This window comes from Ochotona princeps, chromosome 8 (assembly GCF_030435755.1).
Source record: "Ochotona princeps isolate mOchPri1 chromosome 8, mOchPri1.hap1, whole genome shotgun sequence".
In the NCBI taxonomy this organism is placed as follows: Eukaryota; Metazoa; Chordata; class Mammalia; order Lagomorpha; family Ochotonidae; genus Ochotona; species Ochotona princeps.
Genome location: NC_080839.1, coordinates 10,217,250 through 10,238,877, shown reverse-complemented (window position 1 = coordinate 10,238,877; position 21,628 = coordinate 10,217,250). Strand labels below are relative to the sequence as shown.

Genomic DNA, 21,628 nt, shown 5'->3' with positions numbered 1-21,628 from the left:
CATACTTCTCTTTTGAAGCACAAACTTCTATATTCAACTGCTTACCTGACATTTTTTACTTATACTTCACAATGTCAAAAAAAGAAGAAATTATTTCTCCTTCAGTATTATGCTTCATATTTTTTTTAATATTTCCTGTCTTCACAAATAGCAGCTCTAGCTTCCTAGTTGTTCATGTCAGACATTTTTTGAACTTCAGTAACAGCAAATGTTAAAAAGTAATTCCTGTGCTCTAAATAGGTTCTTTTGGAGCTCTCATAAAATTTTTCTTTATAATAAGACCAATTAAGTATATTTTATAGAGATCACTGCTAAGAAACCTAAACAGACTTCATAAAAGTGATTTTCCCCACAAGCCCAAGTAATGTCACAGACATGGCCAAATATTGTATACTATTCACTAAAACTTAAACATATTATTTCACTATGATAGCTATGAACAAAATGAAATAGGGCAAAAAAATTGTAAATTTAAAATTGGTGATCATTATAAATTTACGAAGTGTTGCACTTTAGTTAGGTATTTCTTTACTTGACAAAGTTTAGGTCATTACTAAATATCTGTGGTCCTATATCTAACTAAAAGACTTGTATTACAAAATTAATTTATTCATTGTTTACAATTCATAAGCTTTTAAGTGAAGGATCTGTTTGCAGGTTATTTATATTATTATTTGAGAGAAGAAAATTCATTTTCCAGTCTTCAGAAAAAAAATTAATGTAACATAAGAAGGAAAAACTCACCAATTTTTTCATCCAAGCACATAATTTTCTCCTGAGTAAGTTGTAGCTCATATTTTTTCTTAGCAAGGTGTCGCTGAGTATCAGAAAGATCTTTTTCTGTGTTTTCATATAAAAGTCTGCAAATATTTTAATAAAACTAATTCTGAAATTTTTATGTTAACTTTTAGCATATTAAATAAAAACATTTAAGAGTCCTAATAAGATTTCCCTCTTTTAATGGTTTCATTTTAAATTCGGACAATAGAAAATTCTGAAAACAAATGATAAAAAGGAATCCTTAATCTATCACTCCAACATCAGTTACTATTAGTATATTTTTCCATACACATTTTAAAGTTACCACAACTTCAAATTCACATTTTTCACCTTTATTCAATCATTGATATTTTTAGTCTTATTATATAGCCCTCCAAATAATTAATTTCTGGACTAAAATACTACACGAACAGTACTAATTTATTTTTAAACTAATATTTCCCTATATTAGATATTTAGGTTCACTTTATTTTTTCACTTCTACTATTAAGTCTGTAATGAACAGAATTTTACTCATTTCTCAAATACTTATTGTCTATTTTGTACCTAGCGCTAAATGCTGAGGAAGTGTGGTGAGCTGAATGGCAATTGGCCCCATTCTCATGGAGTTCATCATTCAAAGACGAGTAACTCTAGAGTGTGAACCAGAGGATGGAAATTAACTTCCTTTCTGTCTCTACCTGTCACTGTTTTCATATGAAGAAAGAAATAACTGTTAAAGATTGTCTAGAATCATGCTGCACAACCAAATCAATTACATGAAATTCTTTGGAGGTAGGAATTAGGCATTATTTTTATTTTAAAGCTCCTTGTTTGATTCCCTTAACCACGTTTGTTAAGGACCAGTTCTTCATGTCACTTCACATGGGAGAGCAAAGGTGATAAATTAACAAAGCAGGTGTTACATGAGGCAAAATGTGATTGTGGTTTTACAGCACAAAGTCACTGCGTTCTTAGCACTCTTGGATCCACACATAAATGCAAAACCTTTCAGCATATGCTGTGGCTGTTCTTGTGTTGTTAAATTACATTACAAGTATTTTGCAAAAACAGCCACAACAACCCTGTAGAAAACTGAAGAACCACCTATTAAGAGGGGAAAAAAAGAAGAAATGGAAAACTATATTTAGAATCATAAATTATCAAACTAGATCATTAAATTAAACACACACACACAACTTCTGGAGCTGAAAAAGCAGATCAGGCTCCTTTCCACACAGAGGCCTACTGTGCAACAGCTGGTAAGAACAACGCAGGCAGTGGTGTGCACTGCTTACCGCCTGTGTTAACAGCCCTGCTTACTAGGCTGTCCTGGTTCTGCTGGGTGCTGCCTCCAGGCTAGACTCTAAGTGGATATCAGGGTGCTTTTAGAAAGCCCCACGCTGGGACATTTCAGAGGGGCAGATAGTCACAGCCTGCTATGTCAGCACCCATCCAGAAGAAAACTCAGAATATTTCAAAATGACCATTAGTAAAGACTAAACAATATGACAGACACAAGCTTTTTAAGAAAACATTAACAAATTTGTTCAGAACTAAACACTTCTTATTAAAAAAACGAAACACCCAAAAGGTTTTTTTTTTTTTTTCCTCACAGATTGGGAAAAATTCATTAACACATCTCACACACAAAAAAAGACTCTTGAAATAATTTCCAAAAACAAAAGATGAACTGTCAGACAAAAAAAGGTTCCAAAAGAGCAGAAACTTCACAAAAAAAGATATACAAATGGAACATAAGGCGGCACCAAACATCATTAGTAATCAATAAAATGCAGAGGACACCACAGTGCAATACCACTTCCAATAAAACAGGTAAAATCAGAAACTGACAATCCCAAATATTGGCAAATATACAGAGTAAATGAAACATGCAACTATCTCTGGGGGGTTCAGTGAGAAAGTTAAGAACTAAGTAGGTGAGTCACTGTCTTCTCAATTCTCTCGAGGGAGGTTCACAGCCAGGATCATTCTAGATGTGTAGTTATCTAGAGTTAGAGGTGGTAATTCATTGCACACAATGGATACTTTGGAGTATTAGTCCTCCTTCTCTCTTAGCTCCCCAGTTAGTAATGGCTACCCTGTACACTTTTCACTGGGATTGTAAAATCATATCATCACTGGGCCCGGTGACTTGGCCTAGTGGCTAAAGTCCTCGCCTTGAACGTGCCCCGGGATCCCATATGGGCGCCGGTTCTAATCCCGGCAGCTCCACTTCCCAACCAGCTCCCTGCTTGTGGCCTGGGAAAGCAGTCGAGGACGGCCCAATGCATTGGGACCCTGCACCCGTGTGGGAGACCTGGAAGAGGTTCCTGGTTCCCGGCTTCGGATCAGCGCACACCGGCCGTTGCGGCTCACTTGGGGTGTGAATCATCGGATGGAAGATCTTCCTCTCTGTCTCTCCTCTTCTCTGTATATCTGACTTTGTAATAAAATAAATAAATCTTTAAAATCATATCACTGTGAAAAACAACTTGGTCATTTATTATGAAGCTAAACGCTAATTTACTATGTAACTCCTGTTAGCTCAATGGTATGAAAATATGCAACCACACACACACACACACACAACTATAAAGAGTTTATAGTGGCCCCAATCCTTTTAGCCAAAATGAGTCCAAAAATCCATCAGCAAGAGAATGAGTAAACAATGAGGTATGACATACATTTTAGAAATTTTTAAAAAAGAGTTTGAAGAACTTTTGTAAGTGATGATACAGATAACCCTAAAAAATACCATGTGGAGGAAAAAAGAATCCAGCTTTAAAAAATATCTCAATCCGATAACCAGTATTAACATTCTTGTCTGTACATAGCAACATAAAAATGACTACATAATCTGCACATGCAAATGATTAACCACCAATAAGGGAAGACTGTTTTTATATTTTAAAAAATATGGTCGAGCCCTGCGTGGTAGTCTAGTGGCTAACGTCCTCGCCTTACTAGTGCCGGATCCCATATGGATGCCGGTTCGTGTTCTGGCTGTTCCATTTTACCTCCAGCTTTCTATTTGTGGCCTGGGAAAGCAGTCGAGGACAGCCCAAAGCCTTGGGACCCTGCATCTGCATGGGAGACCCAGAGGAAGATCCTGGATCCTGGCTTCAGATAGGCTCAGCTCTGGCCATTGTGGACAATTGGGGAGTGATCCAGTGGCTGGAGAATCTTTCTGTCTCTCCTTCTCTCTGACTTTCCAAGAAAAAAATAAATAAATCTTTTTATATATATATATATAAATATATATATATATATATAGCGAGAGAGAGAGAGAGAGAGAGAGAGAGTGAGTCAGTCAGTCAAGGGGCAGGCATTTGGTCTAGGAGTTACAGCACAGTTTAAGATACCCATAACCTTTATGGAAGTACCTGGGTTCAATGGTTGACTCCAAGTTCTGATTCTGGCTTTCCTTTAATGGAGACCCTGGGAAGCAGTGGTAATAGCAAATAATTGTGTCCTTGCCACCCATCGGTAACAATGGGAAAGAATTCCCAACTCCCACCCTCAGCCTGGTATAGTTCAGCCTAGCCCAGCCCACCACAGTGGTATAAGGCATTTGGGCAGCAAACCAGCAGAGGGGAATTCTCTCTTTTCATTGCTCTCTCAAATAAATAAAAAGTGGAAATTAAAAATAAAATCACCACCAAAACAGGGCAGGCATTGCTCTTAACAGCTAACAGCACTTGAGATTACACCACACATTCAGCTCCACTCCCGACTCCAGCTTCCTACTCATGCGTAACACTGACTGATGGCTCAAGCAGCCGGCCACTGCCCTCCACGGGAGAGATCTGGTTTGAGCTCCTTGCTCCCAGCTGTGGCCCAGCCAAACCCCAGCTGCTGCAGCCATCTGGGAAATGAACCAGACATTTCTCTGTCAAACAAATAAAATACTTTTAAAAATACTTTCAATTATTGTTGAGCTTTACTTTCATATGTGTATGCATATATGTATAAATTATCAAACTTTACTTTCACAAGTGTATACATAAATGTTTACATAAAAAATAAAGTATCTATTGAGTATGTTGTGATTTAAATATTAGATCAGAGAGAATCAATATGGCGGAATAGGGTAAGGACACGTTTAAACAGATGGAGAAATATTAGCCAATGTGAAGCACAGAGGACATATTCCAGGGAATAGGAGAGGACAGAAAAATGGGAGAGGGGGTACCTGGAGACTGACAGAGGAAAGCAGGGGAAACAACGGTGTGGTGTTGCAGTTACTGATACCCCAGCTGCATTTAGCAAACAGCGATGTGTTTTTTGTTTTTAAGATTTTTTTTTATTGGAAAGTCAGATATACAGAGAGGAGAGACAGAGAGGAAGATCTTTCATTTGATGATTCACTCCCCAAGTGACTGCAACGGCCAGTGCTGCACCAATCTGAAACCAGGAGCCAGGAACTTCCTCCAGGTCTCCCACACAGATGCAGGGTCCCAAGGCTTTGGGCCATCCTCGAATGCTTTCCCAGGCCACAAGCAGGGAGTTGGATGGGATGTGGAGCTGCCGGGATTAGAACCGGCGCCCATATGGGATCCCAGCACATTCAAGGTGAGGACATTAGCCACTAGGCCACTGCACCAGGCCCAGCAAACAGTGGTCTGAATTCTACCAGCAGCTGGAACTCCACCAGCAACCAGGTGGGAAGGGACTTTCACCGGGAGCTCCAGAGGCAAACCCAAAGAACTGCCCATCCTGCTGGTCTGTTTGATTGGCCAGCAGCAGAGACAAAGCAGCAGATTCCAGATGGGCAATGCGGGATCAGGGTGGATTTCACAGCCCAGTATGCCTCCTAGAGCTGAATAAGCCATCATTTTGTTTAAGGAGGAAAGGGCTATATGGGGCAGGACTGCACATGCTCTGAGCTGGGAATGAACTCATTTCTGGCTCAGTGAACTGCAACAAGGCAGCATCCGACAGGTTCCACCCAAGACAGGTCTGCACAGCCCTCAGACCTGACAGCCAGCAGATCAAGAACTCTAGTAGTGGCACATCAGGCCCCATTTCTTATACTGTGACAAAAGTTTTAGAACTAGATAGGACAACAGTGAGCTATGCATGTGTTGAGTTTAGCAAGACTTCATTGAGCTCATTGGATTGCACTGGTCCCGCAGGAAAATAATACTGACTATGGCCTTGTACGGGTCAAAATAGGTCTGGTGGCCCTCAGACCTAACGGCCAACAGGTTCCAACAAGATCACCACCAACAACAACCTAACTATATAGGACACCTGGTGTCTCCCTATTCCTGGGACCTGCTCCAACCAGAAATGGAAGAAAAGTTATACAGACAATGGTGCAGCCTCAGCACAGTATCACAGGGGGTGGAGACTGGTGAGCCAGGAGCTGGGGCTACAGAGACCATGATGGAAATCTAACATAAGAACCCAGACCTGGAACATATTAGAAGGAGTGGTACAAGTGACTGAAAACAAAGAGCTGTGTACCAACTACAATAAATAAAATCAAATTGTAGACCTGTGGGTGACACAGCTTAGAAACCTGCTCCAAGGAGAAGAATCTGCTAACCAGAAGTACAATGACCAAGAACAAAAGAAGAGACTGAGGCACAATGAATATTACCGAAAACTCCCCTGCAAAGGAGCAAAACCCTATGCCAACCTCAGCGTTCACTGAGGAAGACATTGAGAAAATGGGGGATACAGAATTCAAAACACTTGTTATACAACTTCTTATCAACAATGAGAAGCACGTAATGCAGGCTTGCAATGAATTCAAGGAACATGTCACACTGGAAATGAATCAAATGAAAGTTGATATATCAGAAATGAAGAATACAGTGAAACAAAGCAAACGTACAGTGGAGAGTCTCCAAAATAGAATGAAGGAGGCAGAAGAAAGAATCTCAAAATTAGAGGATATTTCCTGTCACCAGGGGAAACAAATAAAAAGCTGGAAGCAAAGCTGGATCAGGTCCAAAAAAGTATTCAAGAGTTGACAGACACTATCAAAGGTCAAATATAAGAGTTACGGGAGTCTCAGAAGGCGCAGAAAGAAAAATTGGGATTAAAGGTGTATTCAGTGAAATAACAAGGAAACATTTCCCTAATCTAGAGAAAGAATTAGGAAACAACATCCAGGAGGGGCACAGAACTCCCAACAGGCTTGATCAAAGTGATCTTCACATGATAATCAAGCTCTCTTCAATCGAAAATAAGGAAAAGATGTTTAAATGTGCATGTGAAAAAGATCAACTGACATATAAAGGAGTGCCAATTAAACTCACAGGAGACCTCTCACAGGAAACTCTACAGGTTAGAACAGAATAGAGTGACATATTCCAGATTGTAAAGGCAAAACACTGTCGGCCCAGGATAACATACCCAACAAAACTTTCCTTTGTCTTTGAAAATGAAATAAAATTCTTCCACAGTGAAGGAAAGTTAAAAGAATATGCCTTGGGCCCAGCACGATAGCGTAGTGGTTGAAGTCCTCGCCTTGAAAGCGCCAGGATCCCATATAGTCACTGGTTCTAATCCCAGTGGCCCTGCTTCCCATCCAGCTCCCTGCTTGTGGCCTGGGAAAGCAGTTGAGGACGGCTCAAAGCCTTGGGACCCTGCACCTGTGTGGGAGGCCCAGAAGAGCTCCTGGTTCCTGGCTTAAGATTGGCTCAGCTCCAGCTGTTGCGGCCACTTGGGGAGTGAACCATCGGATGGAAGATCTCCCTGTCTCTCCTCCTCCCTGTATATTCGCCTTTCCAATAAAAATAAATAATTTTTTAAGAAGAATATGCTCTTCGGTCTTCTTCCTCAATTACTTATTTTACTGTGTTTATTTATTTAGCTAGTTGAGTCACTGGTGTATTGATCCCTTTTTCTTTTCTTTTTTCTTTGTCATGATACTATTCCACAGACCCTACATTCTGATCCCATTCTCTCACCTCCTCATGAGTTCTCACCATATTATTACAACATATAGTCCTTCCGCAACAGTCACAAGTCCAACATTTTGCTATTTAAGTGTATCATGGCTTTGTAGATATAGGCAATGATAGAATGTCTAGTATCCTATTGTAAAAATACATTTAATGGCCTCATTGGAATGTATCCTCACTTCCTATTATGCTAGTTTTCATTACACTGTTCTTCTAAGATAATATGTGCTTATACATGTTTAACTATGTATCTGCTTTGTATTTTGTATATTGGCTTATATTAAAAAGAATATGTCTCTTCCAAACCTGATCTACAAATGATACTTTAAGATGTTCTCTTGACAGAGAAAAGGAATAGCGCCTACCAAAACCAAATGCGAAGAACATCCCAAGTAAAATAACAACAGAAGACTAAATCAATGAACAACCCATTGCTGAAATGACAGAACCAAATTACCACTTATTTGTATTAAGCCTGAATGTAAATGGCTTAAACTCATCAATCAAACGTCATAGATTAGTAGACTGGATTAAAAAACAAAACCCATCTATTTATTGCCTACAGGAGACACATTTCACCAACAAAGATAAGCAGAAACTCTATCTCACGGATTTTGATTTTTTTTTTAGTTTCATCTCTTCAAAATATATTCTTCTTGATTAAATTCTTCAATGACTCATAGATCATACAGAAGCATCATTTTCTTCAAGCAGCTTCTTGATTTTCATTTCTTCAGTGGCACAGTCATTCAACAGCATGTTACTTCATGGTGTTAATTTCTTTTTTTTCTTTCTGTTGTTGATTTTGTTTTGTGGCTTTTCATTTATGGGGATGTATAGTAACTGTGCAATGGAGACTACCACATCCAGATGTGAGGATACAATGCAGCATGCATCTCTACTTCCAGACAAAGATGGACTCCCAATAAAACTGTTTGCTATATCTTGACAATAGGATGCTGGACTCTGTCATTGTCCACGCCTGCAATGATGGACATAGGACTGTGTATGAAGAACTATATTATAGTAATGATACAGGGGAACTCTGTGAGGGAGGAGGGTTTTGGAAAGGGGATAAGGGAAATCCCAGGGCCTATGGAACTGTATCATAAAATGATAATAATAAAAAGAAGTAAAATTTTAAAAATATATAATAAATATTAGATCAGAATAAATGTGTCTTAAGACACATTTAGTTTATATAATTTGAACAGTGTTGGGCTTCTCATCGTATTTTATAGTACAAAGTAAAAATCTTTCATAGGCCTTGTCAAACTTTTATATGCTGTTCTAATTCAGATCATCTTACATGTTTTATACTTTATGCTTTTCACATAATGAAATATCCCGGAGAGTTCTTTTAATATGATGTTTTACCAGCAGCACTTACTCTAGACTATGGTGGGGAGTGTCTGGACCCAGGAGCATATGAGGCTCATAAAATTATTTGCTCTGGCCCTACCAGACCAAGGAAACTGCAAGGGAAACTTGAAATTCAGTAAATCTAGATCAGGCTAATTTTAGTTGATAATTGTGTATGGCCTGTGAGTATTCCAAATATTCAAGTGGTCCATTATAGAGAAAAGATTCCTGGCTGCTATCCTGGTCCATCTTCATCCTTTGGGTCACAATCACTTTCCTCATTTATGTTGATAAGCCTGCCTTTACCAAGTTCCTCTGACTGCATCATCTAGAACCTCCTGAAAAGCAGCAGTGTCTACATTCCCATAGTCAAACATTCCTTCCGTTATTACATTTATATTTGAGTCAAATTTTACTTCCAATATTATGACTTTTTAAACTGTATTTTCATCTTTGATGGCCAATTCTTTCAATACACATTTTATAAAATGTTGTGTATGTTTATCACTAGGAAACAAAAAGATGTTTTAACAACATGCTATCTATGCATGAGCTATGTAACACATGTCACTGAACAATCACCAAAACACTCTAAAAGAAATTTAAAGTGCAAATTGTCACTGATCATAGATTACAACTGTTATTCAGTCATTCATGGCCTGAAACATTAGAGTTTATACTTCATTAAATTGCTTATTGTTTTACCGTGATAAGCAAAATGAAAATTGTATTGATAGCAAAACTGGTTTCACTAGACCCTAATAATTATTTCATGTATTGAGAAGTAATGAAAAGTGACAACTATCTGTATCTGAAACTCAAATAGAGACAATCTATGGTAATAAATGTCAGGAAATGCAAAGAAAATGAATCGAATATAAACGAAAGGGCAATAAGGAAACTATTTAGAGGAAAGGAAACGTTCTTTTTCAAGTGGTGGTTACAGATATTTCAACTATCTTACTCATTAAACTGATCACATTTTATTATATATTCTTAATCTGAAAACATGCAACTTAAAATTTAAAAAGTAAAGCTGAAAAAAGTATAAAGGAAATTCTGTAGGATATTCTGATATAAGAGAAAAAGGAACCTCTCCCCCCAAAAAAGAATGATGAGACAAAGAAAGGGGAATGGAGGGCCAGTGTTGTGGCATGACAAGTTAAGCCGCCACCTACAAGGCTTACGACCCATGCGAACACAGGCTGGAGTCCCAGCTGCTCCACTTCCACTCCAGCTCCCTGCTGGTGGTCTGAGAGAAGCAGCAGAAGATAGCCCACACCCACAAGGGAGCCTGCACACACAAGGGAGACCTGGATGAGGCTCCTGACTTCTGGCTTCAACCTGACTCAGTCCCCGCCATTGTAGTCATTTGTGGAGTGAACTAGAGGATGGAAGATTGCTCTGTCACTTCTCTCTGTAACTCTGCCTTTCAAATAAATAACATAAATCTTATGAGAGAAAGAAATTCAAAAGATAAGCATATAGGTAAATCTAAATATAATTGATTAAGCAAACAAAGATATATACATAGCTAACTATACACATTATTAAAATATAGGAAAACAGTGATACAAAAATTGAGAAGCAGTTAAATGGAGTTAAAATAAAAGGTCTTTGTTACTTCTCTAATAACTACCAGAAGAATAGTAAGTTTGTAACATCTATGCTGACTTTAAAAAGGATTTATTTATTTGAAAAAGCCACAGATTGAGAGGAGGAGGCAGAGACAAATTTTCCATTTGTTGGTTCCATCTGTGGTTGCAATGGCCAGGACTGGGCCAGGCCAAAACGAGGAGCCAGGAGCTTCATCCAGGTCTCAACGTGAGGACAGGGGCCAGTGAATTTTGGTCATCTTCTGCTGCTTTCCCAGGTGCATTGACAGGGAGCTGGATCAGAAGTGGGACAGCTGGGACTCAAACAGGTGCCCACAGGAGATGGCACTAGCAGGCACTGCCTAGTAGCCGCAGAGCCAGTCCCTTTGCTGATTTCTAAGTTGACAGAAAGCAGATGAATGATTTACTTAAAACCCCCTATCTGTCTTAATAAAGGCAAGAAAAGGGAAATAATCATTACTTCATAGAGAACAATGGGAAGCACACAGTATTAAACTAAAACACACTAAATAAAATGAACACAAACAGGAGAAGTGATCAAGTTAAAGATTTCAAATTGGGTTAAGATACTTAGCCATATACTGATTATGAAAGACACGTAAATCATAAGGATATCCAAAGGGTTGGCAGCAGAAAAACAGGAAGCATTTTCCATGAAAATTATTACTAAAAGTAATCTGATACAGTTATATTAATATCAGATAAAAGAGAATATAGGAATCATGATTTGTCATTTAATAAAAAACTCTAAATTTATACATATGTAGTAATTTACAGGTAACCTCAAAATATAAAAAGAAAAGTTAACAATAGCAAAAACAACAATCATTGTAGGAAATTTAGCATACCTATGTTGTACATCCATAATGTATATGTGTATGTGTATATATATATATATATATACACACACACAAACACACATTTATAAAGTGGACAAAAATTTTAATATGAATTTTGGAATATCTGAAAAAAATAATTACAAAGCTGATCTAGCAAATCTAAAACATCACAACTGTTTCAGAATTTACAGTTTTTATAAATTACAAAAAAAGAGGGCCAACTGACCACAAAACAAGTCAACAAATGTCAGAAATATTAATTGTAAAAGTATAATTAAGTAAAGAGTCAATTGCAAATAGATAATTGGACATTTATTACAGTTTTGAACATTTAAAATCCAAAATAAGAAATCACAATGAAAATTAAAAAGATTTTATAAGGAAAACATACATTTCAAGGCTTGTGGCATATACAGAAGCAGCAGCTTGAAGAAAATTGTATGGCCTTACATGTTTACATTAGGAAAAGAAGACCCCAAAAGCAATGACATAAACATTCATCAGAAGAAATTAGGAAAAGAAAGAAATCTAAGTAAAATAGGAAAAACAGAAGTAAGTAAAATAATAAAGCTGGCAACAAAAGCCATAGAGGCAAAAAGTTTGTCTTTTGAAATGACTAATAAATACCACCAATTCCATACCAATAAACAGGAAGTTAAAGGAGATTCTGTGGACATGAATGAAGCCTTAGGGAGGGTTAAAATGCTTCAGTTCAGGGCCCAGCGGCGTGGCCTAGTGGCTAAAGTCCTCGCCTTGAAAGCCCCGGGATCCCATATGGGCGCTGGTTCTAATCCCGGCAGCTCCACTTCCCATCCAGCTCCCTGCTTGTGGCCTGGGAAAGCAGGAGAGGACGGCCCAATGCATTGGGACCCTGCACCCGGAGGAGGTTCCAGGTTCCCGGCTTCGCATCAGCCCGTTGTGGCTCACTTGGGGAGTGAATCATCGGAGGGAAGATCTTCCTCTCTGTCTCTCCTCCTCTGTGTATATCTGGCTGTAATAAAATGAATAAATCTTTAAAAAAAAATGCTTCAGTCCATACTCTACTAAGCTAAATATGCATGACCAAAGTCTATATTATGGTATCTACCCTTGACAAAGTTAGAGATACACATCACAAAGCATTTGTAAGAATGTTTATGGTGACATTGTTTGAATAGTAATAAACTGAAACCATTTAAATGCTCAACTATATGAGAAATGAGTAAAACAGTACAAGGAGATAATGCAGCAGTTAAAGGAATACAAACCTCTATGTAACAACATGGTAAGTGAGCAATTAAAAAAAAAGTTGCCAGAAGCATTTTTGCAGGTCTATATAGCAAATAGGCACAGCAAGAATGGAAAGGAGCCCTGGGGAGGCGGGGCTGAACGGCATGCCCAGATGCACATGGGGGACATGACAGCTCTTTTAAGTTTACAGAGGACATCTAGCACCATGGTGGAAGATGGAGGGCAGAACATAGTGGGCAACTCTTACAGCAAAGCTTTGACAGTAATTATTTGGGCACATGGAGACTTTACAGTAAACTATGTCAGTCAATGGACATTGGGGGAAATTTCCCCAATCTTGGAACAATGAAATCAACATCTCAGAAATTCCAAAACCACTTAAGCAATACCTTTGGAACATGCTCCACATATGGACCCTAGGATGACGCTGAGTGGCTGTCTCATAGGCCCAGGTACTGATGCGGTTAGGCTGCTGGGAATGGCCCTCTCTGTTTCTCTCTCCCCTACCCCCAGATACAGGAAGAAAAAAGTTGGAAACAATTGTCTCATCCACTTTCCTATATATATCAAACCTTCCCGCCCTAATCAGTGGTCCACATGGGAATAGGTCCTTCTCAACAATGGAAACAAAATCAAAAATAAGATAAATTTATAAAATAAAAAAGAATGGAAAGAGGCATTACTGGGATAGGAACTTCATTTTTTGATAGTTTTTGTTTCATAGCAAAACCATTTTTATATATGCCTTCAGTAAATACATATTTTAAGTAATTTTAATTTTATAAATACTACAAAAATCTTCATGAAATATTATAAACAGCATTGTTAGACATTTTTAAAGTTTTTAGACAAAATGGGCAAATGGCATAAGAAAATTCTGTCATTTGTCTATTGTGTAAAAGAAAACCTTCCCTTAAATAGAAAAGCTGAGGACAAAGCATTTGACCTAGCGGTTTGGAACACCTGCTCTGCTCCCCATTCTTTCTTCTTGCTGATGTACACTATGAGAGGAAACAGGTGACAAGCCAATTAGTTGGGAGACCTGGATTACATCCCTGGTTTCATAAAAAAAAAAAAAAACTATTTATTTATTTCAAAGGCAGAGTTAAACAGAAAGACAGAGATCTGCCATCCACTATTTCACTCCCCAAACGACCACAACAGCGAGCACTAGGCCAGACTAAAGCCAGGGGCCAAGAGCCAGGAACTTCCTGCTGGTCTTCCAAGTGGGTACTGGGACTCAAATACCTGGGCCATCCTCTGCTGCTTTCTCAGGCTCAACAGCATGGAGCTGAGACTTACACTGGCACTCGTACGGCATGTCTGTTAGTGTTGCAGGTGCAGTTTTATCATCAGTGCCACAACACTGGCCTCAATCCCTGGTTTTAGACCCACATCTCCATATTTCTTCTCTCTGTATCTCTCCCTTTCCTTTCCCTGTCTAATAATTGAAAAGCATTTTTTTTCAATTTCCACTTACAGCTCAACTCTTAAAAAAAGTGGGGCCTGGCACAGCAGCCTAGTGGCTAAATCCTTGCCTTGCACATGTCAGGATCCCATGTGTGTACAGATTTATGTCCCAGCTGCTCCACTTCTCATCCAGCTCCCTGCTTGTGGCCTGGGAAAGCAGTGGAGGATGGCCCAAAGCCTTTGGACCCTGCACCCATGTGGGAGACCTTGAAGAAGCTCATGGCTCCTGGCTCCTGGCTTCGGATTGGCTTAGCTCTGTCCACTACAGCCACTTGGGGAGTGAACCAGTGGGTGCAAGATCTCCCTTTCTCTCATCTCTATAAATCTGCATTTCCAATAAAAAATAAATAAATCTTTCAAAAAAGTGAAATTAAGGCACAGTAGCTTCAATGGTAAGTTATGTAATTTGGGGCTTATACAAATTCTTCCAAGTAACAACAAAAAAAAAAGAATAGCAAAGGAGGTCACATTACCTTTATTCAAAAAATCTGATACACATCAGATAATAAATCTTAGTTATAAAAATAGATGTAAGTATCCTGAACAAAATATTAGTTAATTTAGCTCAGTTATGAATAATAAATATGACATACTCTGACAAATTTAAAGTTAGCCAAAATTGTAAAGTCAGTTTAGTATTATAAAAATAATCAGTACAATCTTATATTTTAATATAATGAGAAAAATAAAGCTATCTTAAAATATAGATCAGATGATTAATGTAAATATGCTAACATTTTAATACCTGAACAAACTGGGAATGGAAGAAAGCTTCCTTAAACAAATCAAACAAAGTATTAACCAATAAATATATCTAACAGAGAAAAGATTGAAACTCTTTGGAATCCAGAATAAAATAAGAATGCTCACTAACACTGATAAACTACTATTTCACAACCAATCTAACATAACAAGAAAAATAAGTAAAATATATTAAGATTAGAGAGACAGATATTAATGGTATTTGCAGACAGTATGATATTGCAGAGATATAAATGAAGAGAATCATCTACAAACTACAACACCATAGAGGTGAAGACTCACTATTTCATTTTATTTAATTTTTTTTCCTTCTTTTTCCCTCTCAACCCGAGGGGCACTGTACCTAAGGGGAGGTATAATGGAAGCAGAGCTGGAATAAATAAGTCCATAGGCAGAAACAGAGAGAAGTATATCCCCATACTTGCAATGCAAGGATGGACTCACAGCAAAATGACAGATAAGCCCCTACATTGTTGGGAGACACCTCAATGGAAGTATGATGGACTTCTACGGGCACCTGGAAGACACCAAGTGAAAGACTGGAGAGGAGAACAATGGGGGGAAGGGGATGGGAAACCCCAATGCCTATTAAATTGTCATAAAATAAAGAATTTTTTAAAAAATTACTTCATGTAATTGCTAAAATTTTGACTAAATTCCTGGATATCAAACCAAAACACAAAAATCAATTTTACATTACATAACAGTCACAAAAACACAATCAAAATAGTCTTAAAATATTGATTATCCATGAATCTAACCAAAAGAATGTGATACTGCTTACACACAAAACTAGGACTCTTATTGAGAGAAATTAGAAATGTATATAAATATGAGAAGAGATGCACAATGTTTATCATCTATAAGATTCAAATTTTATAAAAATACAAATTCTTCCAAAGTTTTCTTGTGGTTTTAATTCAATAACAATGAAAAATCTCCCTAAGAATTTTTCTTCCTTTTCTTGATGGAACTTGATTAATTCATTACGAGGTTCACATGGAAGCTGGAAATACAAAGAGCCCAATAACCACTAAGACTTTCTTACTGAATAACAATGGTGGACTTGTCTTAATAAAAACAACACTTATTTCATGGTTAAAAGTAACTTTAAGAGCTCTGCAATGGTGCAAAAACCAGGCAAAGGATAAATCAACAGATCCTCAATTCTAGCAACAAACTGATACATAGAAATAGCTGATGAGTGAGAAAAATGGGTCCAGATAGCAGCATAGCAAAGCATAACCTTCTCACAGTACACTGCTGCAAAATTTGAGTAGCCATATGTAGAGAAACAAAACAAACAGTACCTGACCATCGCATCACAGCATGTGCAAACATAGCACATAGAAAAATACCTAATGACACTAAGCTACAAAACTATTTCTTAAGCGAAAAATAAAACATATACCAAATGGGAAAGATTAATAAATCTAATTGTACATATGACTTCTGTTAAACAATTTACTTTTGAAATATATTTAATTTATTGTTTATGAAAAGCTGAGATACAAAGAAATCTTATCTGTTGCGTCTACCACAGCAGGTGTTGGGTGTAGATGGAATCTGAACTCAGTCCAGGTCTCCTGTGTGGGTGGCAGGGATCAAGTGCTTGGGCTGCTGTACTGAGAGTGTGCACTAACAGGAAGTGGGAATTAGAAGGAGGGCTGGAACTCTAGCCAGGCACTAAAATATGGAATGCAGGCATCTGAAATAGCAACTAAACACTAAGCACTGCCCTAAACATCATCACTAATGAACACTTTCCAGAGAGCAAAACAAATCAAAGAAAGGACAGAAGTTAGAATCAACAAAGAGCAGGTGTGTAGACTACCTTAAGTACCACTGAAGAATACAAAGCACATTGTCTTCACACTCTGCAATTTCAAAAGACAAATAAGTGGGAAAGAATGTGAACAGACACTTTCTAAAACACAAGCAGTGAATCACATATAAAAAAGTACTCAACCCAATCAACAATCACAAAGTGTAAGCCAAACCATTTGCCATGCACAGCACGGGGCAAAATCATAAAGAAAAGGAAGAGAGAGGTAATCATAACATAAATGTGATTAATTTGTAGAAATTGGATGTCATGTGACGAAATAAAGGCACAAAAGGGATTTACAAGGTAATTAAACAATTGAATTTTTTTTAAAGAGAGAAACAGATTTCACATCATAATAATTTTTAGGTGTATAACTATTTTCTGTACTATATGTTATAAAACACTGGGTTTTTAAAATAAATGCAATGGAATAAGCCATCAAGCAAAAACAGAAATTGAAAAATGAGTATTTATGTATTAAAAGATACAATACAATTCAAAATATTAGCACAAATATAAAATTTGGGCCCGGCGGCATGACCTAGTGGCTAAAGTCCTCGCCTTGAACATGCTGGGATCCCATATGGGTACCAGTTCTAATCCCGGCAGCTCCACTTCCCATCCAGCTCCCTGCTTGTGGCCTGGGAATGCAGTCGAGGATGGCCCAAACCTTTGGGATCCTGCACCCGCGTGGGAGACCTGGAAGAGGTTCCAGGTACCCGGCCTTGGATCGGTGCAGCACCGGCCCGTTGCGGCTCACTTGGGGAGTGAATCATCGGACGGAAGATCTTCCTTTCTGTCTCTCCTCCTCTCTGTATATCTGACTTTGTAATCAAAAAAATGAATAAATCTTTAAAAAAAAACAAACATAAAATTTTACCATCTCAATACAGTTTTTTACAAATAGACTCAAATTCGTTTATCTATCAATTCTCTACCAGAAACTAGTGGAGAATAATTTCAACAAGTATTTTAAATAAAAGGAAAATAAATTATTAATACATTTTTGAATTCTCAGTTTCATTTCTTAAGGCTTTATTTCTTTTAAAAGTGTAATAGAGAGAGTAAGAAGGAGAGATTTTTCTTTTTTTTTTTTTTTTAAAGATTTATTTATTTTTTTGATTACAAAGTCAGATATACAGAGAGGAGGAGAGACAGAAAGGAAGATCTTCCGTCCGATGATTCACTCCCCAAGTGAGCCGCAATGGGCCGATGCACACCAATCCGAAGCCGGGAACCAGGAACCTCTTCCAGGTCTCCCACGCGGGTACAGTGTCCCAAGGCATTGGGCCATCCTCAACTGCTTTCCCAGGCCACAAGCAGGGAGCTGGATGGGAAGTGGAGCTGCTGGGATTAGAACCAGCGCCCATATGGGATCCCGGGGCTTTCAAGGCGAGGACTTTAGCCGCTAGGCCACGCCGCCGGGTCCAAGGAGAGATTTTTCTATCTGCTGGTTCACTCCCCAGATGGCCTGGCAAAGCCAGCAACCAGGAGCTTCAGCTGGGTCTCTCACATGAATGGCAGGGCCTCCAACACTTGGGCCATCCTCCACTGCCTCTCCTAGGCCACGAGCAGGTTAGCTGGATTATTAGTATAGCAGCAGGGATGTGAACTAGCACCAATTCGGACTGCCAGCATTGCTGACAGAGGTTTAACCTGACACACCACAAGGCTGCTCTCCTTCAACTTCATTTATTTAAAAATTAAATTTTTTCTATTAAATTAGGAAATTTACTTATTATAAATTTATTTTCCTTTTACTAGAAAGGCAAGTAAAAGGAAGACAAGGGAGACAGAGATCTATCTTCAGTTTACTGGTTCACTCCCCAAATACCTACAACAGACAGGGGTGAGCCAGGTAAAACTTACGAGCCAAGAAGTCACTCTGAATCTCCCATATTGATGGGTAGGAAATAACCATTTGAACCTCCCAGGAGTAACCAGGACTTGAATCAATCCAGTATGGGATATGGGCATTCTAAACAATGACTTAATGACTATGCCAAACACCCATTTCTGGGAAGAATTTTTAAAAGAGAATATTGATGCTCCTAAATATCTAACAAAACAGACTTACTAACTCAAAATTTAAGACATAATAATAAATAGGGCCTGGTGCGGTAGACTGGCAGTTAAAATCCTTGCCTTGCATGTTCCAGAATCCCAAACGGATGCCAGTTCATGTCACAGCTGCCCCATCTTCTCATCAGGCTCCCTGCTTATGGCCTGGGAAAGCAGTAAAGTACGGCCTACAACCTTGGGACCCTGCACCTGCATTGAAGTCTCAGAAGAGGCTCCTGGCTTCAGATCAGCTTAGCTCTAACTATGACAGCCACTTGGGGAGTGAACCAGCAAATTGAAGATCTTTTTCTCTGTCTCTCCTTCTCTCTGTAAATTTCCCTTTCCAATAAAAACAAATAGATTTTTTTTTTAAATTGTACATTTCTGCTCTACAAAATACACTGTGAGAAGAATGCAAAGACAAGGCACAAACTTGGAGTATATATTTACAGAATAGATATCTGGTAAGAAATAAGCCAAAAACCAACAAAATAACTCTTAAACAACAAATACTTGTAAATAAAAAGCTAAAATAGATGAATATTTAAATGAACAGTTTACCATAAAAGAATATAAAAGAACTACAAAAAATTCATTTAACAATGAAATTTTTAAAAAGTTATTTGGCACCAAATGGAAAATAAGCTATGGAAAATGATGCGCATCATGTGTCATTAGGAAATCATAAGTCATGGGCCCAGCAGTGGCCTAGCGGCGAAAATCCTCGCCTTGAACACGCCGGGATCCCATATGGGCGCCAGTTCTAATCCCGGCAGCTCCACTTCCCATCCAGCTCCCTGCTTGTGGCCTGGGAAAGCAGTTGAGGACGGCCCAATGCCTTGGGACCCTGCACCCGCGTGGGAGACCTGGAAGAAGTTCCAGGTACCCAGCTTCGGATCAGCGCAGCACTGGCCGTTGCGCTCACTTGGGGAGTGAATTATCGAACAGAAGATCTTTCTGTCTCTCCTCCTCTCTGTATATCTGACTTTGTAATAAAAATAAATAAATCTTTTTTAAAAAAAGGAAATTATAAGTCATAGCAACGCACCAGTACATACTTATTACAGTTGCTAAAAAATTTTTTTTAATCCAAACGTACCAAATCCTGCAAAGGATACAGAAGAATTATCATTCATAACATGTAGGGACGTAAAACTGTATGGCCTTAAAATAATATTACCACTTGTATATAATTCCAGAATTGTGGTCCTAGGTGTTTAATGAACTGATTTAAATATTTACATCCACACAAAACTACACATGATAATTCATAACATCTGTACTCATAATCACCAAAAGCATGGAGTCAAACAAGATATCCTTCAATAGGTACAGGATAAACAAAATAGGGTCCATTTATACAATGAACTAATGTCCAGTGACAAGAAGGAATAACTTAACAAGGCACAAAAGCCATAGATGAGCCTTGGACACATACGGCTTAGTGAAAGAAGCCAATATGAAAAACCTTCATAACAAATGATCCTAAACATATGACATTCTCAACCAGGTGGTCAAAATAAAAATCCACAGTAGTAAATCTTAGTGATGCACCCAGATATGATGTGTGTGTGTATCCGGGCACACACACAGATATACATACATCTACAATGGCAGTTCATCTCTATGATCTTCCCCCCAAAACAAATCACTGCAATCTAACCAGGAGAAAAACATCAGATAAACCCCAATTGAGGGACAGTTACAAAATACCTGATCAATACTCTTCACAATTGTCAAGGTCATCAAAAACAACGAAAGTCGGAGACTGTAATGGCCAAGGGAAGCCTAAGGAGACATAATAACTAAACAAAATATGGTATCCTGAATGGGACACTGGGACAGAAAAGGACTGTAGGGACTATCAGTCTCAACAACATGCTGAGTACCACTGATTCCTGGAGCGTTACACTGCAGAGGGCATTGGCGGTTCTCACCACTAGGGCAATCAACAGTCATCCTTCCCACAGTCCCCTCAGAAAGAGGGAGAAGCTGGTATGCTCTTACCTCCAAGGAGCCAGTATTGTTCTACATATGGACCAAGTCCACCAACACTTCAAACCTGCCTGTGTCCTACACAGTGATGACTCCATGCATGCTCACACCTCAACTATCAAAGCCACCATGACTATGGTAAGGCTCACCTTATGGCCCAGAGCCACAGATATTCAGTGTGTGCCTACACCATGAATCATAGTGCTCCTGCTGCTGTATGTGCACCCATTCCTCAGACGTGGGACACAACAACCTAGTAGGCCGTTCCAAAGAGCCGCTGTTATTCCATGTGTGACTGTTTTCCAGGGGCCAGAGTGTCAGCACCGTGGACACTGGAGCCACTGCTGCAGCAGATTCCCCATGCCCCACTCCAGAGCAACAGCCTTACATACCTGCACCTGCAATGGCCCTACATACCTGCAGGACATGCACCTGCTTGGATCGCAATCCAGCCTTTTTGAGCTCAGCTCCCCAAAGAACCCAGGAGACTGAGTGCCAAGCGGCTCTGTGTGCACTGGCAGGGGTCCCAGAACCGTCCCACTCAGGGGAGGCCCACGGCCCCACTGCTGAGCACTGGATATTCTTGTCAAACATACTGACATTGTGTGGGCAGGTGCTCCCTGAGCAGGCCCCTGCGCTGCAGTCTGGAGCCCACAGACCAGTCGCGACTCAGAGGTGGCTGGCAAAGGCAGCGGTATACGGATGCACACAACCCCAGTTCCCAGTGGCAGTGGCAAGCGCTCCCTGAACCACATTGTGCTTAAATAAGGGAAGCAGAGGGCCCAG

At 39.0% G+C, this 21,628-nt stretch overlaps 1 protein-coding gene across 9 annotated transcripts in view; it reads right to left on the bottom strand.

Annotated features, from left to right (window-relative positions):
* TSGA10 (testis specific 10) overlaps nt 1-21,628 on the bottom strand; it is a 130,010-nt gene that overhangs the window by 54,619 nt on the left and 53,763 nt on the right. For all 9 annotated transcript variants that reach the window (XR_009245926.1, XR_001168404.3, XM_058667539.1 and 6 more), the window contains one exon: nt 745-860. Coding sequence is in view for 7 of the 9 variants with exons in the window: in XM_058667539.1 (XP_058523522.1) it covers nt 745-860 (116 nt within the window). In the remaining 2 variants the exon portion in view is untranslated. The remainder of the gene's footprint in view (nt 1-744; nt 861-21,628) is intronic.